The sequence below is a fragment of the Natrix helvetica genome (assembly GCF_964273705.1).
Source record: "Natrix helvetica genome assembly, chromosome: 2".
NCBI classification, from domain to species: domain Eukaryota; kingdom Metazoa; phylum Chordata; class Lepidosauria; order Squamata; family Natricidae; genus Natrix; species Natrix helvetica.
In genome coordinates, this window is record NC_138552.1 from 176,035,938 (window position 1) to 176,052,009 (window position 16,072).

General features: G+C 41.6%; 2 protein-coding genes across 3 annotated transcripts in view; both read right to left on the bottom strand.

The window, feature by feature from the left end:
* Window positions 1–875: 875 nt before the first annotated feature.
* Window positions 876–5,132, bottom strand: LYRM2 (LYR motif containing 2). The gene is made up of 3 exons (XM_081940790.1): window positions 4,843–5,132; window positions 2,399–2,539; window positions 876–1,795 (listed from the first exon to the last, which is right to left on the bottom strand). The coding sequence occupies exons 1-3, from the start codon at window positions 4,885–4,887 to the stop codon at window positions 1,715–1,717; spliced, it is 267 nt and encodes an 88-aa protein (XP_081796916.1). The 5' UTR covers window positions 4,888–5,132; the 3' UTR covers window positions 876–1,714.
* A 4,509-nt stretch (window positions 5,133–9,641) lies between these two features.
* Window positions 9,642–16,072, bottom strand: part of MDN1 (midasin AAA ATPase 1) — a 125,846-nt gene continuing 119,415 nt past the window's right edge. For both annotated transcript variants that reach the window (XM_081942808.1, XM_081942807.1), the window contains exons 100-102: window positions 15,444–15,507; window positions 14,705–14,847; window positions 9,642–10,356 (exon numbers count right to left, since the gene is read on the bottom strand). In XM_081942808.1, the coding sequence (XP_081798934.1) occupies window positions 10,168–10,356; window positions 14,705–14,847; window positions 15,444–15,507 (396 nt within the window). In that variant the 3' untranslated portion in view covers window positions 9,642–10,167. The remainder of the gene's footprint in view (window positions 10,357–14,704; window positions 14,848–15,443; window positions 15,508–16,072) is intronic.

Here is a 16,072-nt window from a genome sequence, read left to right on the forward strand (position 1 = left end):
GCGCGGGGGGGGGGGGAATGTTTTCTTCTTCCTAGGGGGGCATGACAGAAAATAATTGAGAAGCACTGGCCTAAAGTCACCCAATTTTTTCTGCCTAAAATGGGATGGTTCTAGGACAGCACCTTCCCCACTACACCGAACTGGCTCTTCTATGACCTTTTATGCATCCTGAAACAAATAATTGCTAAACTGAAATATGTACCTCAGTATTTTATGCCAGTAGAACTGTTTATAATAATCCTGGAACAAAAAGGCTGTTTCCAAAGAGTATTTTCATTCTTCTTTCTTATAGACTATTCCGGTAAGATTAGGAGAAACGTTGCCTAATATTAAATTGTGACACAAAATAATTTCATTCCTTTAAGTTATTTCAATACATTTTGATTCAGGAATTAGAATGCATGTGATCATAATAGAAGATAACCAGCCCTAATTTTAATGCCAATACTTGAATCTGGAAGTAAAAGCAAAGTCTCCCAGCCCTCAAGAATGCAGAGATCTATGTCTGTCAAAATTGTAGTCACCTCTCAGGGAAGAGTAATGAATGGAGATGATGCTTTGTGGCATTGAAATCTAATAAAGGCTGCACCAGAATAAAGTATATTCACAAGTGATATATTTAAGGCAACTCAAAAGGCTTAGCTTTGCTGCAATAATTTTGCTAATATCACTGCCAATACCCTCCTGTCTTTTTATGAATGTTTTACAGCTCAGCTAATCAGTAATTCCCTGACAGAATCTTGCCATACTGTAAAAAAATCATATATACTGCTCAATAGCAAGCATACTGGTTCAGACTAAACATCTGCAGCTAGACAGTACACATATAGGTATTATTAAGGATTTGGAGAATAGAATAAGATTTAAAAAAGGAGTAACAAAACTGAATCTCTTTATTTTTCTCTTTACAAATAAACTTGCCTAAACAAATTCTAACAGAAGAGCCAGAGATAGATAACAACATTGGATCCACTCCGTACTTGTACACCCAAGTACATGAACTATAGCCATAGTTCTAGAAAGAGATAAAATTGATTGGCTAACTATTTTGCTAAAAACTATGGTGCAAATAAACGTATATATAATAAACACCGGTCAACTCTCATGTCACTATAAGAAAACATTCCATTCTTCTTCAACTTAGTTGTTTTTAGAAGAAGAAAAATACAACACCGAAGCCAGAAAGTACCAGAAGTCCATAGAACACCCTTCAAATTTGAACTGAAACCATTCTGAGTAGCTTTGTTACCTTGGAGATTAAATTCAACGATTCAGTTCAAAGGCATATTTCTATCTCATTAAATCATCCCTTCAAAGCTTTGTGCAGCACTGCTAAAATTCAGTTCTTTACTTTGTGGAACCCCCCTCAGTAAACATAATACATGTAAAGGTAAATAGTTCCAATGAGTGACGCTATTCTTGTATTTACAAGTGTAATTCATAAATCTAAGATATCAATTTCCCTTTCTCTACTTTTGCACTTTTCACATGAATTGTCCAGATGTTGCTGTTATTTCTTGTCTTTTTATTCTTATTGCACCTTCAGGCATTATGGTGTTTATCCCATGACAAAGAGTATTCAACAGGTCTTCCATTAAACTTTTGAGAAGTGTACACAAGGCATCTTTGGATTATCAGCAGGGTTCCTCCCACTTAATGTCTTTGCAGTTAAGTTGCAAGAAAAAAATTCTTTGACTTGTAAGCAGAATTAAGTCTAGGATTTTGCCAATTTTAATGTTCTCTCAAGCTCCTGAAGCTGTAGGTTGCCGTGAGTGATCATCATCTTAATTGTCTCCTATAAAACAAAAACGTTATACTTGGTAGGCAAAGTAATTTAAACAAGTATATTTGTCAAATTTATATGAGCAGCCATCTCACAAGAAGTGACAGCATAAAAAAAAGTATAAAAACTATCATGAAAATATGGTTTTTCTTCTTCACCTGAACAACTACTCAAATTAGGAAGCATTATTCGGCAAGGCAATTGATTTAAATTATTCTCCTTTCTGTCTCCATAGACAGAATCCTAAACAGAATTTACTCTGTTCACTTCTCTAACTTGAAATTAATTCCCGGACTCAGAATTCTTAAATTCAAAATATATGCCATTTCATCAGGCTCCAGCTACTTGGAAACCCAGAAAAAGAATGTAAATATGAAATCACTCTTTCTTTACCATAACTACTTTGGAAGTTATTTTTTAAAGGGGAATTAATATTCCAATACACGTTTGACTGACAGGCAAGCAATTGCATAGCACCCATAATGCATTTTCCAATCCTTGTCTAATGCTCTAAGCAAAGCTGTATGGGAGCCTCCCAGAAGGCAGCAGGTAGAGGTTCAGGCCCAGCTACCAGCTGTAATCTTCAAGTCCATCAGATTTTGAGAATTCTCTTGCCTCATCTGTAGCCTCTTTATTCCTTTTGAAATCTTCCCTCGCCCAGTCTCTCATGTAGCAACGGTCTGCTTCATTGGGGATCTGACGAATGGTCTTGAGGATTTTTCTGTATAACTGAAGAACTTGCTGTCTCCTCAGGAACTGCAGAACATCAAAGGAAACAAAGAATGGACCTCTCACATTTTGTCATAAGTCAAAGGTTTTGCCATTTGCTTTCGGCAAAAAACCTGGAACCCAACAATTCACTTACAATAAGCTGTACAAATTCAGAAGCAGCATAAAAGTGGCCTTGAGGATCATGGATTTGAAAGGATATTATTATCATGAACCTGCCTGTTTCTCTCAACTCTCGAATTTACATACAACTACCTTCCCTCTTTAAATTTAAATTTATTTAGTTAAACTTGAATACTCCACATATTTTACTTCTATCCTATCTCCTATCTTAACGTTACCTCAATTTATTTGTAAGTTCTGTGCATCTGCCTGACCTGTCCATCTGAATGGGTCAAGATTGTCTGGAGATCCACAGGAGAGGCCACTTCATGGAATATTTATTTAACTCAGAGCTGTCAATCTTCACAAGTTTAATTAGAGGGAGCTTTGAGCATACAAATTACTACCATTTTTACTTTTTTGACTGTAGTCTGTGGGTCTAGTGTGCAGGCTCAATTCAGTCCAGGACGAAAAAGCCATAGAGAGTAATGCCCAATGGTCAGAAAGGAGGGTGCATGCTTGTACCAGCCGAAGGTGCCCAAAAGGAGCTGAGAAGACCCCACAGCGACACATCATTATGGCAATGTGATCTGTCTCCACACCATGTAGATAAAGAGTCATGAAAATAAAGCCCTTTGTCCCCCCCACCCTCCCAAAAGCTTAGCTCACAACCTCTCAAAACGAAAGAACATGATCTCCATCAGTCTCTGTATGGTTCTCCCCTAAATCATAGAGAAACTTTTTGAGATATCCATTAATTGCCAATTGTTGCATCCAAAATTGCAACTGTTCCTAAAAGACCATAGAAGTCCCAAATTTGGGTTCATATAAATCCTACAGAAATATGAAATACTGACAAGATACATCATCTATGTTATATTGCTAGAACTTAGTCCTGGGGGAGGGTGCGCTTGTGTGTTCGTGTACGTACTCTTGACGTATGTAAGTTATCCACATGTGGCTAACCATACCCGACCAGATTTTGTCTTAAATATGTTTTAATCTTGGCTTTTCCAAAATTCTTTCAAAAATTCTCCTTGGAAGCTTTCTCTGCAAGCAGTATGCAGATGCGCCCCAGGAATTCAGTGACTGAAGCAGCAATAGGCTCTTTTGTTAGAAAAAAAGCCAACCCTAGGTTACAACATACACATAATCCTCAACTTACAACAGTTCATTTAGTGACTGTTCGGTCCTGAAAAAAGTGACTGACGACCATTTTTCACATTTACGACCGTTGCATCATCCCCATTGTCACGTGATTTACATTCGGATGCTTGACAAATGGTTCCTATTTATGATGGTTGCAAATGTCCCGGGGTCACGCAATCTCCTTTCGTGACCTTCTGACAAGCAAAGTCAATGGGGAAGCAAGATTTGCTTAACAACCCCGTTACTAACTTCACAACTGCAGTGATCCACTTAACAAATGTGGCAAGAAAAGGTCGTAAAATGGGACAAAGCCCATGTAACAAATTTCTCCTTTAGCATCATAAATTCTGGGCTCAGTGGCGGTCGTAAGTAGAGGACTGCCTGTACGTACATTCCAACCGAAGCAGCCCCCCCCCCCTTCTGTAAATAGAAGACAGACTTTTCGAAAAGGAAGACGCCGAAGCCAAGAACGGGAACGAAATATGACTGGGGAGTCAGCAGACAACTTGCCTGCAATTTCAGGGGTGCCTAATAATTCCTAACACCCATCTCCTCCCACATATGACTGCAATTTTGCTGCTTGTATCCTTACAATTTATATTGTTTCCTAGTATGGTTTGATTGCTATTTGTACCCTAGGACTATCATTAAGTGTTGTACCTTATGATTCTTGAGGAATTTATCTTGTCTTTTTATGTACCCTGAGAGCATCTGCACCAAAGGCAAATTCCTTGTGTGTCCAATTACACTCGGCCAATAAATTATTCCAATTCCAATAATTCTAATAATTCTATTTCTATTGGCCCGAATGAAGTCTCCGGGCAGAACTAGGGCTCTTGCCAGGAGGCTTCCGCAGCGCTGCCAGGCTTCTTTCCGACTGGCGACTTCCAGGCCCGGAGTCTCTTTCTCAAAGACTCTCCCATTGCAGCGGAGCTCTTTGTACGGCTAGGCTCGCCCGGCCTCCTGCCGGCGCCATCTACGGGGCGCCCAAACACAGCTGCCGCTTCGGGAGCGAGGCGGCCGCAAACACCGAGAGGAGGCCGAGCTGCTTCCTCCCCTGGCTGCGGTCTCTTCCCTACCTGCTTCAGGCTTAAGGCCGTCGGGGGTAGCCGGGTGGCCGCCATGGCTCACGCTCGCTCGCTCCCTTCGGCCCCTTTTATGGTCTGGGGCGGGGACTCTTTAGCACCAGAGGCGGAGGACGAATCGTTCCCGCTCGGTCCCGGCAGCCGTTCTACGGGCGGGGAGAAAGAGGGAGGCCGCAGACGGGGAAACTTCGGAGTAACTCCCCCTTTAGCAAGCGTGAGTAGCAGCTTCCCAGGTGGAAGGTGAAAAGAAAAACACGTGTTTAAGGAGACGTATCATCCGAGCACGTCGGGAGCTGCGTGCCGCGCTTTCTTCCTCAAGTAGGTTGAGCGCTTCAGTTAGGAACCAAAGGGAAGTGTAAAGTCCCCCACTCAATATTTATAGAATAGCAATTGACAAACATAACTAAAAAAAGAATATCAATAAGAATATAACCAGAAGTGCAGTTTGGTGATATTACTCAAGTCTTTATCAATATTCCATTTAGATTTTGTGGTTACAATCAGCCGATTGGCAATCGATGGCAGCAGAGCCGATTCTTCTTCCAGAGCGGTGCGGTCGTTCTTTTATATAATCCCCTACACGAAAAAATGTTCAACAAAGCTAAGACGCAAAAGTGTTTTGTTTTTGTTTTTTCAAACCAAGAATCCTTTCACGAAAAGTTGTTGAAGCTGGTATTATTTGCTATGTAATCTTTTGAGTAATTAACCTGAATGTCCTGTTAATCCAGGAAAAGTTGCTTTTAATAGCAGAATAACAAGAGTTGGGGGAATTTTGGAGGTTTTATAATCCAACCCCCTGCTCAAGCAGGAAATCTATACCCTTTCAGACAAATGATTTTATTTATTTAATCAAGCATGAATAATTAGATAACAGATATAAGTATAAACATGATTATGAATACAAGAAATGAACATAAATACAAGGGAATATTAGGATAGGGATGTTAGGTATGCTGGTGTGCTTATGTGCCTCCCTTAATCTTAGGAATGGGGTGGAGTCAACAGTAGGCCGTCTAAGGTTAAAGTTTCAGGGGGTTGGGGAAGAAACCAGTGTCAGGTAGTGCATTCCAGGCATCGACAAATTATTATTATTGACAAAGAGTTTGGTTGTCCAATCGCTTCTTAAAAACCTCCAGTGTTGGACCATGTAAACCTCTACAGACAACTGATTAATTGTTCTGTCAAGAAATTCCTTAGTTCTAGGTTGCTTCTCTCCTTGATTAGTTTCCATCCACTGCTTTCTGTCCTGCCTTCAGGTGCTTTGGAGAATAGGCTGAACCCCCCACCCTCGTTTGTGGCGGCCCCTTAGATATTGCTATCATGTCACCCCTAGAGCCTTTTTTTCATTAAACTAGACATACCCAATTCCTCCAACTGTTCTTCCTATGTTATAGCCTTCGGTCCTCTAATCAAGTTTGTATGCTTTAATTAGTTTAACTTTAAGGTAATCTATTATAATAAACAGGGGTGTGGTGGCTCAGTGGCTAAGACACTGAGCTTGTCGATCAGAAAGGTGGGCAGTTTGGCGGTTCAAATCCCTAGTGCTGCATAACAGACATTACTTGTCCCAGCTTCTGCCAACCTAGCAGTTCGAAAGCACGTAAAAAATGCAAGTAGAAAAATAGGGACCACCTTCGGTGGGAAGGTAACAGTGTTCCATGCGCCTTCAGCGTTTAGTCCTGCCAGCCATATAACCAGAGATGTCTTCGGACAGCTCTGGCTCTTTGGCTTTGAAACGGAGATGAGCACCACCTCCTAGAGTCAGGAACGACTAGCACATATGTGTGAGGGAAACCTTTACCTTTTATTATAATAAATAAAATGTGTTGTGTATATATTAGACAACAGAGAATGTTTGTGGAGGGTTGGCTGCAATTGCCTTGCGGCTGAGATTCAAGAGTTGGCACATTATACAAGTTTATCGATTTGATTTTGTATAAGGAAATGGATTCCATGGGCTTTTTGTATTGCTAAGTCTAGGGGCTTCAATGCTGGAGAGATAAACTGAAGAACTGATGTTACTTGACATTTATGAGTGATTTCTCTAAAATATAATTTTATATTTAATTAAAAAAATCTTTATTATAACCATATATGATTCTGCTCATATGTTTACATACTCCTTGCAGAATTTGTAAGAAGTGGAGCATTTTGTAAGTAAAGTACACAAGTGATCATACAAAACACTTTTTTAATTTATGTGATTCAAATTAAACTTCTAGGCATTGCAGAATAAGACAATCATTCAGTAAACCCAATAAAAGAAATAAAATGATTTGGTTCAAAAGTTTCAATATCATATATTGGGTTTATAATATAGTCTAAATTTATCATATACTTGTTGAGATGGCAATGAAGCTAAAAACACCTGTGTCTTCTTTGGTTGTATTTATGTCTGTGTATAAATAGTGAGTTTCTTCGCTCTTGAGAAATGGTACATTGGCTTTGCTGGTTACTGAAACAAGGAAAGCAAAATAATTTACAAAGGATCTGCAAGCAAAAAATACTGTAGTTCAATTTCATAAAACCAGTAAAGGATATAAAAAGATGCTCAAAGATTTGAAAATGCCTATCAATACTGTTCAAACTCTGATCAAAAAGTGGAAAAATTGGGGTTCTATTAATACCAAGTCATGGTCAAGAAGAATGGCATGTACAACTGCTGGGAAAATTTGTAGGGACAAAGAAAAACCCAAACAATTTACATGGAAGCACACACTTTTCTAAAATCAAGTGGAGTGCCTGTTTCAGAATACACAATAAGATAACAGTACTTGCTAACAAAACTGCATAGTACATTCACCACCACCCCCTCTTGCCCCAAATGCTACAAAATGTTGGAAAAGAATTTGCATTCATAGTCTGGAATGGCAATAGCAGTAAGACTTATATACCGCTCCAGTGCTTTACAGCACTCTATGGGCAGTTTACGAATATCAACACATTGCTGCCAACAATTTGGGTCCTCATTTTACCAACCTCAGAAGGATGGAAGGCTGAGTCAATCTTCAGCCGGCTAGGATCCAACTCCAGGCTGTAGGCAGAGTTAGCCTGCAATACTGCATTCTAATCACACCAGGGCTCCTTTCTGAACTTTGCGTAGCTTTTGCTTTTTAAAAAATTATGTACAGCTCTAGAAGCTGCACAAAGGGCTTACTTTGGACTTAACAACATGACAACCATCTGAAAATAAGGCCAAGTTGATTCTTCAGTGCCCGCAGCAGAACAAAATGATTTTCCTGACCTCAACATTACTAAGGTGCTTCAGAGAGATGTAAATCATGCAGTTCATGCTGGACAATGAAAGAATATACCCTATCTGGAGGCTTTTTGCTAAGAATGGACAGCTTTACCACATGAGAAAATAAAGGCTCCCCTCATTCACCACTATCAAAAAAGCTTACAAACCATCAGTATTACTTTCCTTTGTTCTATTTGAATACTTGAGAGACCAGGAAATAAACAGTGCAAGAAGTTATCTTGAGCTGTCAGGTTTTATTTTATCAAATTACAGCAAACTACAGTATTCTTCCTTTATGCCTGAAGCTTTTGAGGTAGTTCTTCTTTATTTTGGACAGCCATTTTACGCTGTTGGTAAAGATCACAATACCCTGACATAAATCACATCCTGTATATTCTCCAAATTTGGATCCAAAATAGAGTCATCCATAGCAAGAAATTTCCAAGGTTTACAGAATATAATTTTTAGCAGAAAAATATGAAGAGGAATTTAACCAGTGGAACAATGCAGTTCTTTTACCCAACAGAACATCTTTTTGAGTTTAGAAAATGGAGAAGAGTTATGATGGTAAACATCAACTCCAATCTTCATGATTTGATTAATTATATGTCCCAATTATCAACATGTCTAACGTTACATAACGCTATTTATAGCAAAGTTGTTTTAAGTAACTTCATATTAAGTAATTTAAGAAAGGGTTGGTTTAGGAATTTTAAAACCCTGCAGTTTCACGATATTATAAAGGATTTCTTTTCCTTCTGTTCAACTGGGTCTGATTTCTAGAGACTACCTGGACAAATCCCTGCAGTTTTCTTGGCAAAGTTTTTCCGAAGTGGTTAGCCATTGCCTCCTTCCTAGGGCTGAGAGAAACTAACTAGCCCAAAGTTACCCAGTTGGCTTTGTCCAAGGCAGTACTATTACTCATGATTTCCCAATTTCTAACCTGATGTCTTAACCACTATACCAAACGGACTCTCACAAAGTACTTTAAATTTTGCACTGTAAATACTTTGCAATGTTAAGTTCTAATGCAAGCAGTGTCACATGGCTTTTAGTTCAATATTGGCCTGGGGAGATATATGTTCAGTAGATACCAGACAGATGCTGCTTTCCAAGTACTGTATATATCCCCTTTGTAATTTATGATTATTGCAGCTGTACAAGATATAATATTTCCTCCAACTTCCATTTACAATTGCTTCCTGTTTAATTGCTAACTTTCCCTGCATCAGCAGTACCAGGCACATCTGGACCCCATGAAATAGTGCAATATAATCATTACATTGATGTTTGGTTTACATACAAGAATGGACAAGTTCAAAAAAGTGTCAGAATTTACTTTAGTTCTCAAATTTGAATAATCCTTATTTAGATTATTTCAGGCCTGATTAACTCTTTCAAACAATGGACAGCATAATTACAAACAAAAGGATGGCTTTATTAATAATCACAAACAATGCATAGTTTTTGCAATGAAAAAGGGTTGGGGAGAAAAAGTCCCTTGCAAGTGTGTCCTCGTAATTGCCTTGGACAGAAGGCAAAAGTCACAGTGTAAAATGATAATTCAGTCTTTAATGTAACAAAAATATCCTTGCAGCAAAATATTTGCAGCAACCGTTTAGCAATATTGAATAATTTCAAGTATTCAAGGAGATTATTATTTTTTGGCTGTCTAAAATTTAACCTCCCCCAACTCCTCAACACAGGGTCCACTCATGCAGGTGACTTAAAAGCAAACTATTTTTTTTATTATAGTTCAACAGTTCGAGTTCAACTTCTTCTTTTGGAAGCAATGCTTGCTTCTTACTACTCAACAAGTCTGCCTAATTCCTAATGATGAGAATATCAAATAAACCCTAGAATAAGTTACCGATACTCAAAGTAAAACAACAACAATAAAAGAAAAAAATGTTTTTTCACTGTTTCCCAATACTGGCAAGGAAACTAGGGACGATGTTTAAGTTCATCATGGACTGCATAGTTTCCTGCACCGAGAAGGGAAAATGCAAGTTTGAGGTCTTAGATTTCTGGCTCCCTTGAACATCAGCTTATATGCCTGGATGAAGGCTTGACGCACTTTACAAACTGTCTGAAGCCGTCACCAGCTCAAACCACTGCCTAAGGGCATCACTGAGAGTCTCTGGCAGGGCATTCACATCTCTGAGAATTATGTAGAAAGGAAAGGGAAATTCTTCCATGTATGATCTTATTTCTGGCAATTCTCCAGGCCGTGTGAATACAGGTACTTTAATATCCAAGATTGAATCCTGTGAATGAAAACAGCAAATTAACAGAAGTAAATCCTGAATTACAGATTTAGACTTTTCTTATAATCAAGTAATACTCACTTCCGCATACGCATGCTTGTGTTAAATCAATTGAAAATGATCAGGAGGACAGCAGAAAAAAATGAGATTTTTCTCTTCCTGATAAGTATGCCCCCCCCCCCCCAATCTTTTAACTTACAGCCACTCCTTGATTAACAACAACCTCAGTTAGCAATCATTTGCAAGTAGAGTAATGGTAATAAAAAATCATTTCCCCACTAATGCATACATTTACAACCAGATTTCATGTACCTGACAACAAAAGCCTTCAGTGGGAAACTAATTAAGGTCTAGTCAATTTTAGGCAACAGGGTAACTGGTAGGAGGGCTCTAATCAACTAATTAAGGACACAAGAGGTTAACTTGTGGTTAGCATTTTTTAGGAAAGCACTACACTGTAGGGAAAAGGAGCTCAGGAAGTTAGTTTGTGTAAGCAATCTCTCTGCACTACAAGAGGCCAAAAAAAGAAAACAAGACAAATTTGTCTGAATGAGACAACAGCAAACAATGGTCTTTGCAGTATCTCCCTCTCTCTCAGATCCATGTACCCTTAGTGACCATCTTGCTTAATGATCAAGTAGTTGGAACAAACATGGTTGCTAAATGAGGAAAGGGTACATTTAGTTTACTAACACCCAAAGCCAAATGTTTTGGTTTATAAATGAGAGGATTCTAAATAAAGAATTATATGACAATATAACAAATAGTAGATATTCGTAACAAGTTAACTAAATGAATAAATGGTTTGGTTTCTTTTGTTTACATTAAAAAAAAAAGTTTCATAAAGGTTCTCATGTACACTGCATTAAATTAGCCTTTTAAGTTTTTGTATTAGATAGGAACAAGCAGGACTAAGATACAAATTGGTCATGGTCCTTTGCAGATTCCAGAACTCAATTAATTAATCAATCAGAACTATGAATTAATTCATATATTAATTTATCAATTCAGATGTATGAATAATAATAATTATTATTATTATTAATTTGACTTCTTAGTCGCCCCCTCTCCCCCAAGGGACTCGGGGCGACGTACACTAACAGCGGTCACAGCAATACATCGCAATATGGAGGAGGTGGAACAATAAATAAATAAATTACAATAATTTAAAACAATTAAAACCCCAATGATAGTTAAAGTTTAAAAATTAAAATTAACAATTAAAATGCCCAAGAGGTGGAGAAGCTCTAAATTAAGCCAGGCCGGCTAGTCGGAACAGGTGGGTCTTAAGTTTCATGCGGAAGGAGCGGAGGTCAGTTGTTGTCCTAATGTCTGGGGGGAGGTCATTCCAAAGGGTAGGGCCCATCACAGAGAAGGCCCTACTCCTGGGCGCCGCCCTCTGACACTCTCTGGAGGACGGCACCCGGAGAAGTCCCTCTCTGTGCGAGCGAATAGGTCGCAGGGATGTGTGGGGCAGAACGCGATCCCGCAGGTAACTAGGCCCTGTGCCATGGAGCGCTTTAAAGATGGTGATTAACACCTTGAAGCGCACCCGGTAGGCCACAGAAAGCCAGTGCAGCTCGCGCAGAAGAGGTGTTACATGGGAGAACCTCGTTCTCCCCATAATTGCCCGTGCGGCTGCATTCTGGACCAACTGCAATCTCCGGGCGCACCTCAAGGGGAGCCCCATGTAGAGAGCATTGCAGTAGTCCAGGCGGGACGTCACCAGCGCGTGAGTGACTGTGCGTAGGGCATCCCGGTCCAAAAGGGGTCGCAATTGGCGCACCAGGCGAACCTGGTGGAACGCCCCCCTCACCACGGCTGCCACATGGTCATCCATAGCCAGCCGGGCATCTAGGAGGACGCCCAAATTGCGCGCCTGTTCCACCGGGGCTAATTGCTCGTCCCCGATGGCCAGAGATGGGATATACTGGTTGAACCGGGAAGCCGGAAGCCACAGCCACTCTGCCTTGGAGGGGTTGAGCTTGAGCCTGTTGTCCCCCATCCAGACCCGCACGGCTTCCAGACACCGGGACATCACTTCGACGGCCTCGTTGGGGTGGTTTGGGGTGGAAATGTACAGCTGCGTGTCGTCAGCGTACAGATGGTATCCCACCCCAAAACCACGGATGATCTCGCCCAGCGGCTTCATATATGTGTTGAACAGGAGAGGCGAGAGGACCGACCCCTGCGGGACCCCACAAGTGAGGGGCCTCGGGGTCGACCTCTGCTCCCCTGCCAACACGCATTGCGTCCGGCCAGAGAGGTAGGAGTGGAACCACCGCAGCACGGTGCCTCCTACCCCCAACCCCTCCAGACGGCGCAATAGGATACCATGGTCGATGGTATCGAAAGCCGCCGAGAGGTCTAATAGGACAAGGACAGAGGAGCAACCCCTATCCTTTGCCCTCCAGAGATCATCCACCAACGCGACCAAGGCCGTCTCCGTGCTGTGTCCGGGTCGGAAGCCGGACTGGCGCGGGTCTAGATAATCAGATTCCTCCAGGTGACGCGGGAACTGCTGAGCCACCACACTCTCAACAACCTTCGCTAGGAAAGGAAGGTTGGAGACAGGACGATAATTTGCTAGCTCCATTGGGTCCAGAGAAGGCTTCTTGAGCAGGGGCCTCACCACCGCCTCTTTCAAGGTGGCTGGTAGAAGGCCCTCACTCAACGAAGCGTTCACCAGTCCCAGTAGCCAGCCTCGTGAGCCCTCCCAGGATGCCAGTACAAGCCAGGAGGGACACGGGTCCAATAAACATGTGGTGGCTCGCAGTCGCCCACGCAACCTGTCCAAATCTTCGGTGACCACAGGGTCAAACTCCTCCCAGCGTGGTCTCTCAAGACTCGCCTCGGACGCCCCCCCTGGAGCACTGAAGGGGGTCCATTCCCTCCGGATCTGATCGATTTTATCCTGCAGGTATTCTCCGAATTCCTCTGCCCTGCCCTGCAAAGGGGGATCCCGCTGCCCCTGTGACAGAAGGGAGCGGGTCACCCGAAACAGGGCGGCAGGGCGGTTCTCTGCGGACGCAATAAGGGTGGCACAATATCGGCGTTTGGCCACTCTTATTGCCACAAGGTAGGTCCTTAAGTAGGCTCTTACCTGTGTTCGGTCAGATTCGGAGCGGGAGGATCTCCACTTGCTCTCTAGGCGTCTCCTGTGGCGTTTCATCGCCCTTAGCTCCCCGTTAAACCAGGGAGCCCAGGTCGATGGTTGCCACCGGAGAGGCCGCAAAGGCGCAACCCGGTCTAAGGCTCCGGCAGCCGCATTATTCCATGCAGCTACCAGGTCCTCTGCCCGGGAGCGGGACAGGTCTGCAGGAGGTGGCCCAAGCTCTGCCTGGAACCTATCTGGTTCCATCAGACGCCTGGGGCGGAACCATCTAGGACAATCTGGTTCCGTCTCCCCGAGGCGGGGGGTAGCGCCAGGGAAGTCCAGCTGGAGAAGTGAGTGATCTGACCATGACAGGGGCGTGATGGCTAAATCCCCTATTCCCAGATCACTTGTCCACTGGTCGGAGACAAACACAAGATCCAGTGTGTGGCCTCTCTCGTGTGTGGGGTCCTGAATTACTTGAGTCAGATCCATGGCTGTCATGGAAGCCATGAATTCCCGAGCTACCTCGGATGCTTCTCCCATCGACGGCAGGTTGAAGTCCCCCATCACTAATAGCTTGGGGGTCTCAACCGCCATCTCAGCGATCTGCTCGAGGAGTCCGGGCAGGGCCGTTGATGTATAGCGGGGAGCCAAGTATACTATCAACAGGCCCAACTGTCTCCCTGGGCCCCATCTCACGCCCAGAGACTCACACCCAGATATCTGCGACACAGTGAATTCTCTCGGCGCCAGATCCTCCCGAATAATTATCGCTACCCCACCGCCCCTGCCCTGGGCCCGTGGCTGGTGGAATACACGGTAACCTGGAGGGCACATTTCCCCGAGGGGCAACCCCCCCTCCGGGCCCAGCCAGGTTTCCATTATTCCTGCGAGGTCCGGCTCCCCCTCTGTGATCAAGTCACTGATGAGGGGGGCCTTGTTAACCACGGACCTTGCGTAATTCATATATCTGCAGCAAATGAGAAATTAGGCATGGTTATAAACAACTGTTTTGTAGGAAAGGCAATCGATGTTTATGTGATTGAGAAATTTAAACATTTGAAAAAGTCAAATACACTTATTGTTACTTTTAATAATATAAAATAATAGTAATAATAAAAGCAGAAAAAACACTTTTTAGTACCATTTGAAGGGGAACTAAGGAAATAGCCAATATTATAAATTTATAATTATGTATAACATGCTTTTTTCCACAGTTAAAAAAGTTGCACAGATGCATTGATAACTTACCCGTGAATTAGGGTTGTCCAATATTACAAAAATAACAAAGATATTTGCATTCTGTACAGACTGAACAGCTGCTTTGACACGTTCTTTGCCCTCAAGGAATAGACCTCTTCCATCTGATACTATTAGGAGTAACTGAGCAGTTTCTAGTAAGAGACATATATTTCAGTTGTTAATAAAATCCTGAATTAAGTATACAGAAAACAAGAAATATTGCAAGAGTTTCTGAAGGCTCTGTACTGCTTAGTATTTTAAAAAATGAAAACATTCCAAAAATGTATTGTCTACATTAAATGGAATCTAAATATTAATTTCTTAAAGTAAAACCTAATATTGCTGAATATCCTGTACATAATTGAAGAAATAGATCCAAACTGTCTAGTAGTAATGAAATGTGGAACTAAGAACTGAAATATTTCTTGTTTCGAATATTTATTAAGAAGTGCTATTCAACACAATATTTTAAAGTTTTAAAGTTCAAACATTCAAATAATTGAGTTGCCCATTTCAACATTGTTCCTGGGTATAGTGCAACGAGGACCATCCTGCTCTGAGATGTTGTGACCTTAAAAGCTAGGCACACCTTTATCAACCAATCAACAACTACAGGCTACCACTTCTTATAATCAGTGCTGATGTTATTTATTTATTCAGTTTAGAAGTTGCCTGATTTCAGAACAACTCGGACAGCTTTCACTTAGGGTAATTTTTAATGATTATAAAAAAGGAGTCAGAGACATACCTGGATTGATGTTCGAAGACAAGTGCTGTGCTGCAGCAAACATATTTATTGATGATTCTAAAAACTGCAGAAGAACACGAGAAACAAATATTGTGAAAAACAGCCTCCACCCTGAAACTGTCATGCTGATTCTGTGACAAAGAATAGGGATGCCCAATTTGAATTATACACTTTTAAGACTATACTTTTCCAAATTCTATTTGAAGCATAGCAGTAAGAATTGTTTCATTTTGAGATGGTTTTCTGATAGTACAAAGTAAACCATTCTTTCCCTCAGCAGAAATTAGGCAATACCCTGGGTTCCATTTTGTTAAGAGTTACAGCAGTCACTACAATAAAATGGCAAAGGATTGCTGAGAATTCCTGTCACCTTCTCCATGTCCAATCCAAATTAAGGCCACTGGATAAGAGTCCCAATAAGTAAACACAGCCTCCTTTATTGCCATAATGAAGGCTGGAACATAAGCATGTATCTGTTCTTGGTAGTATATTGACTTAGACATTGTTTCAGGTGCTTCACTTTTAGAGAGGGTCATGGAAAAGCAAGGCACCAAGTGGGATCAGCCACCAGCAAGAAGACTCTTACTCCAGTGATGGCGAACGTATGGCATGTGTGCCACAGGTGGCAC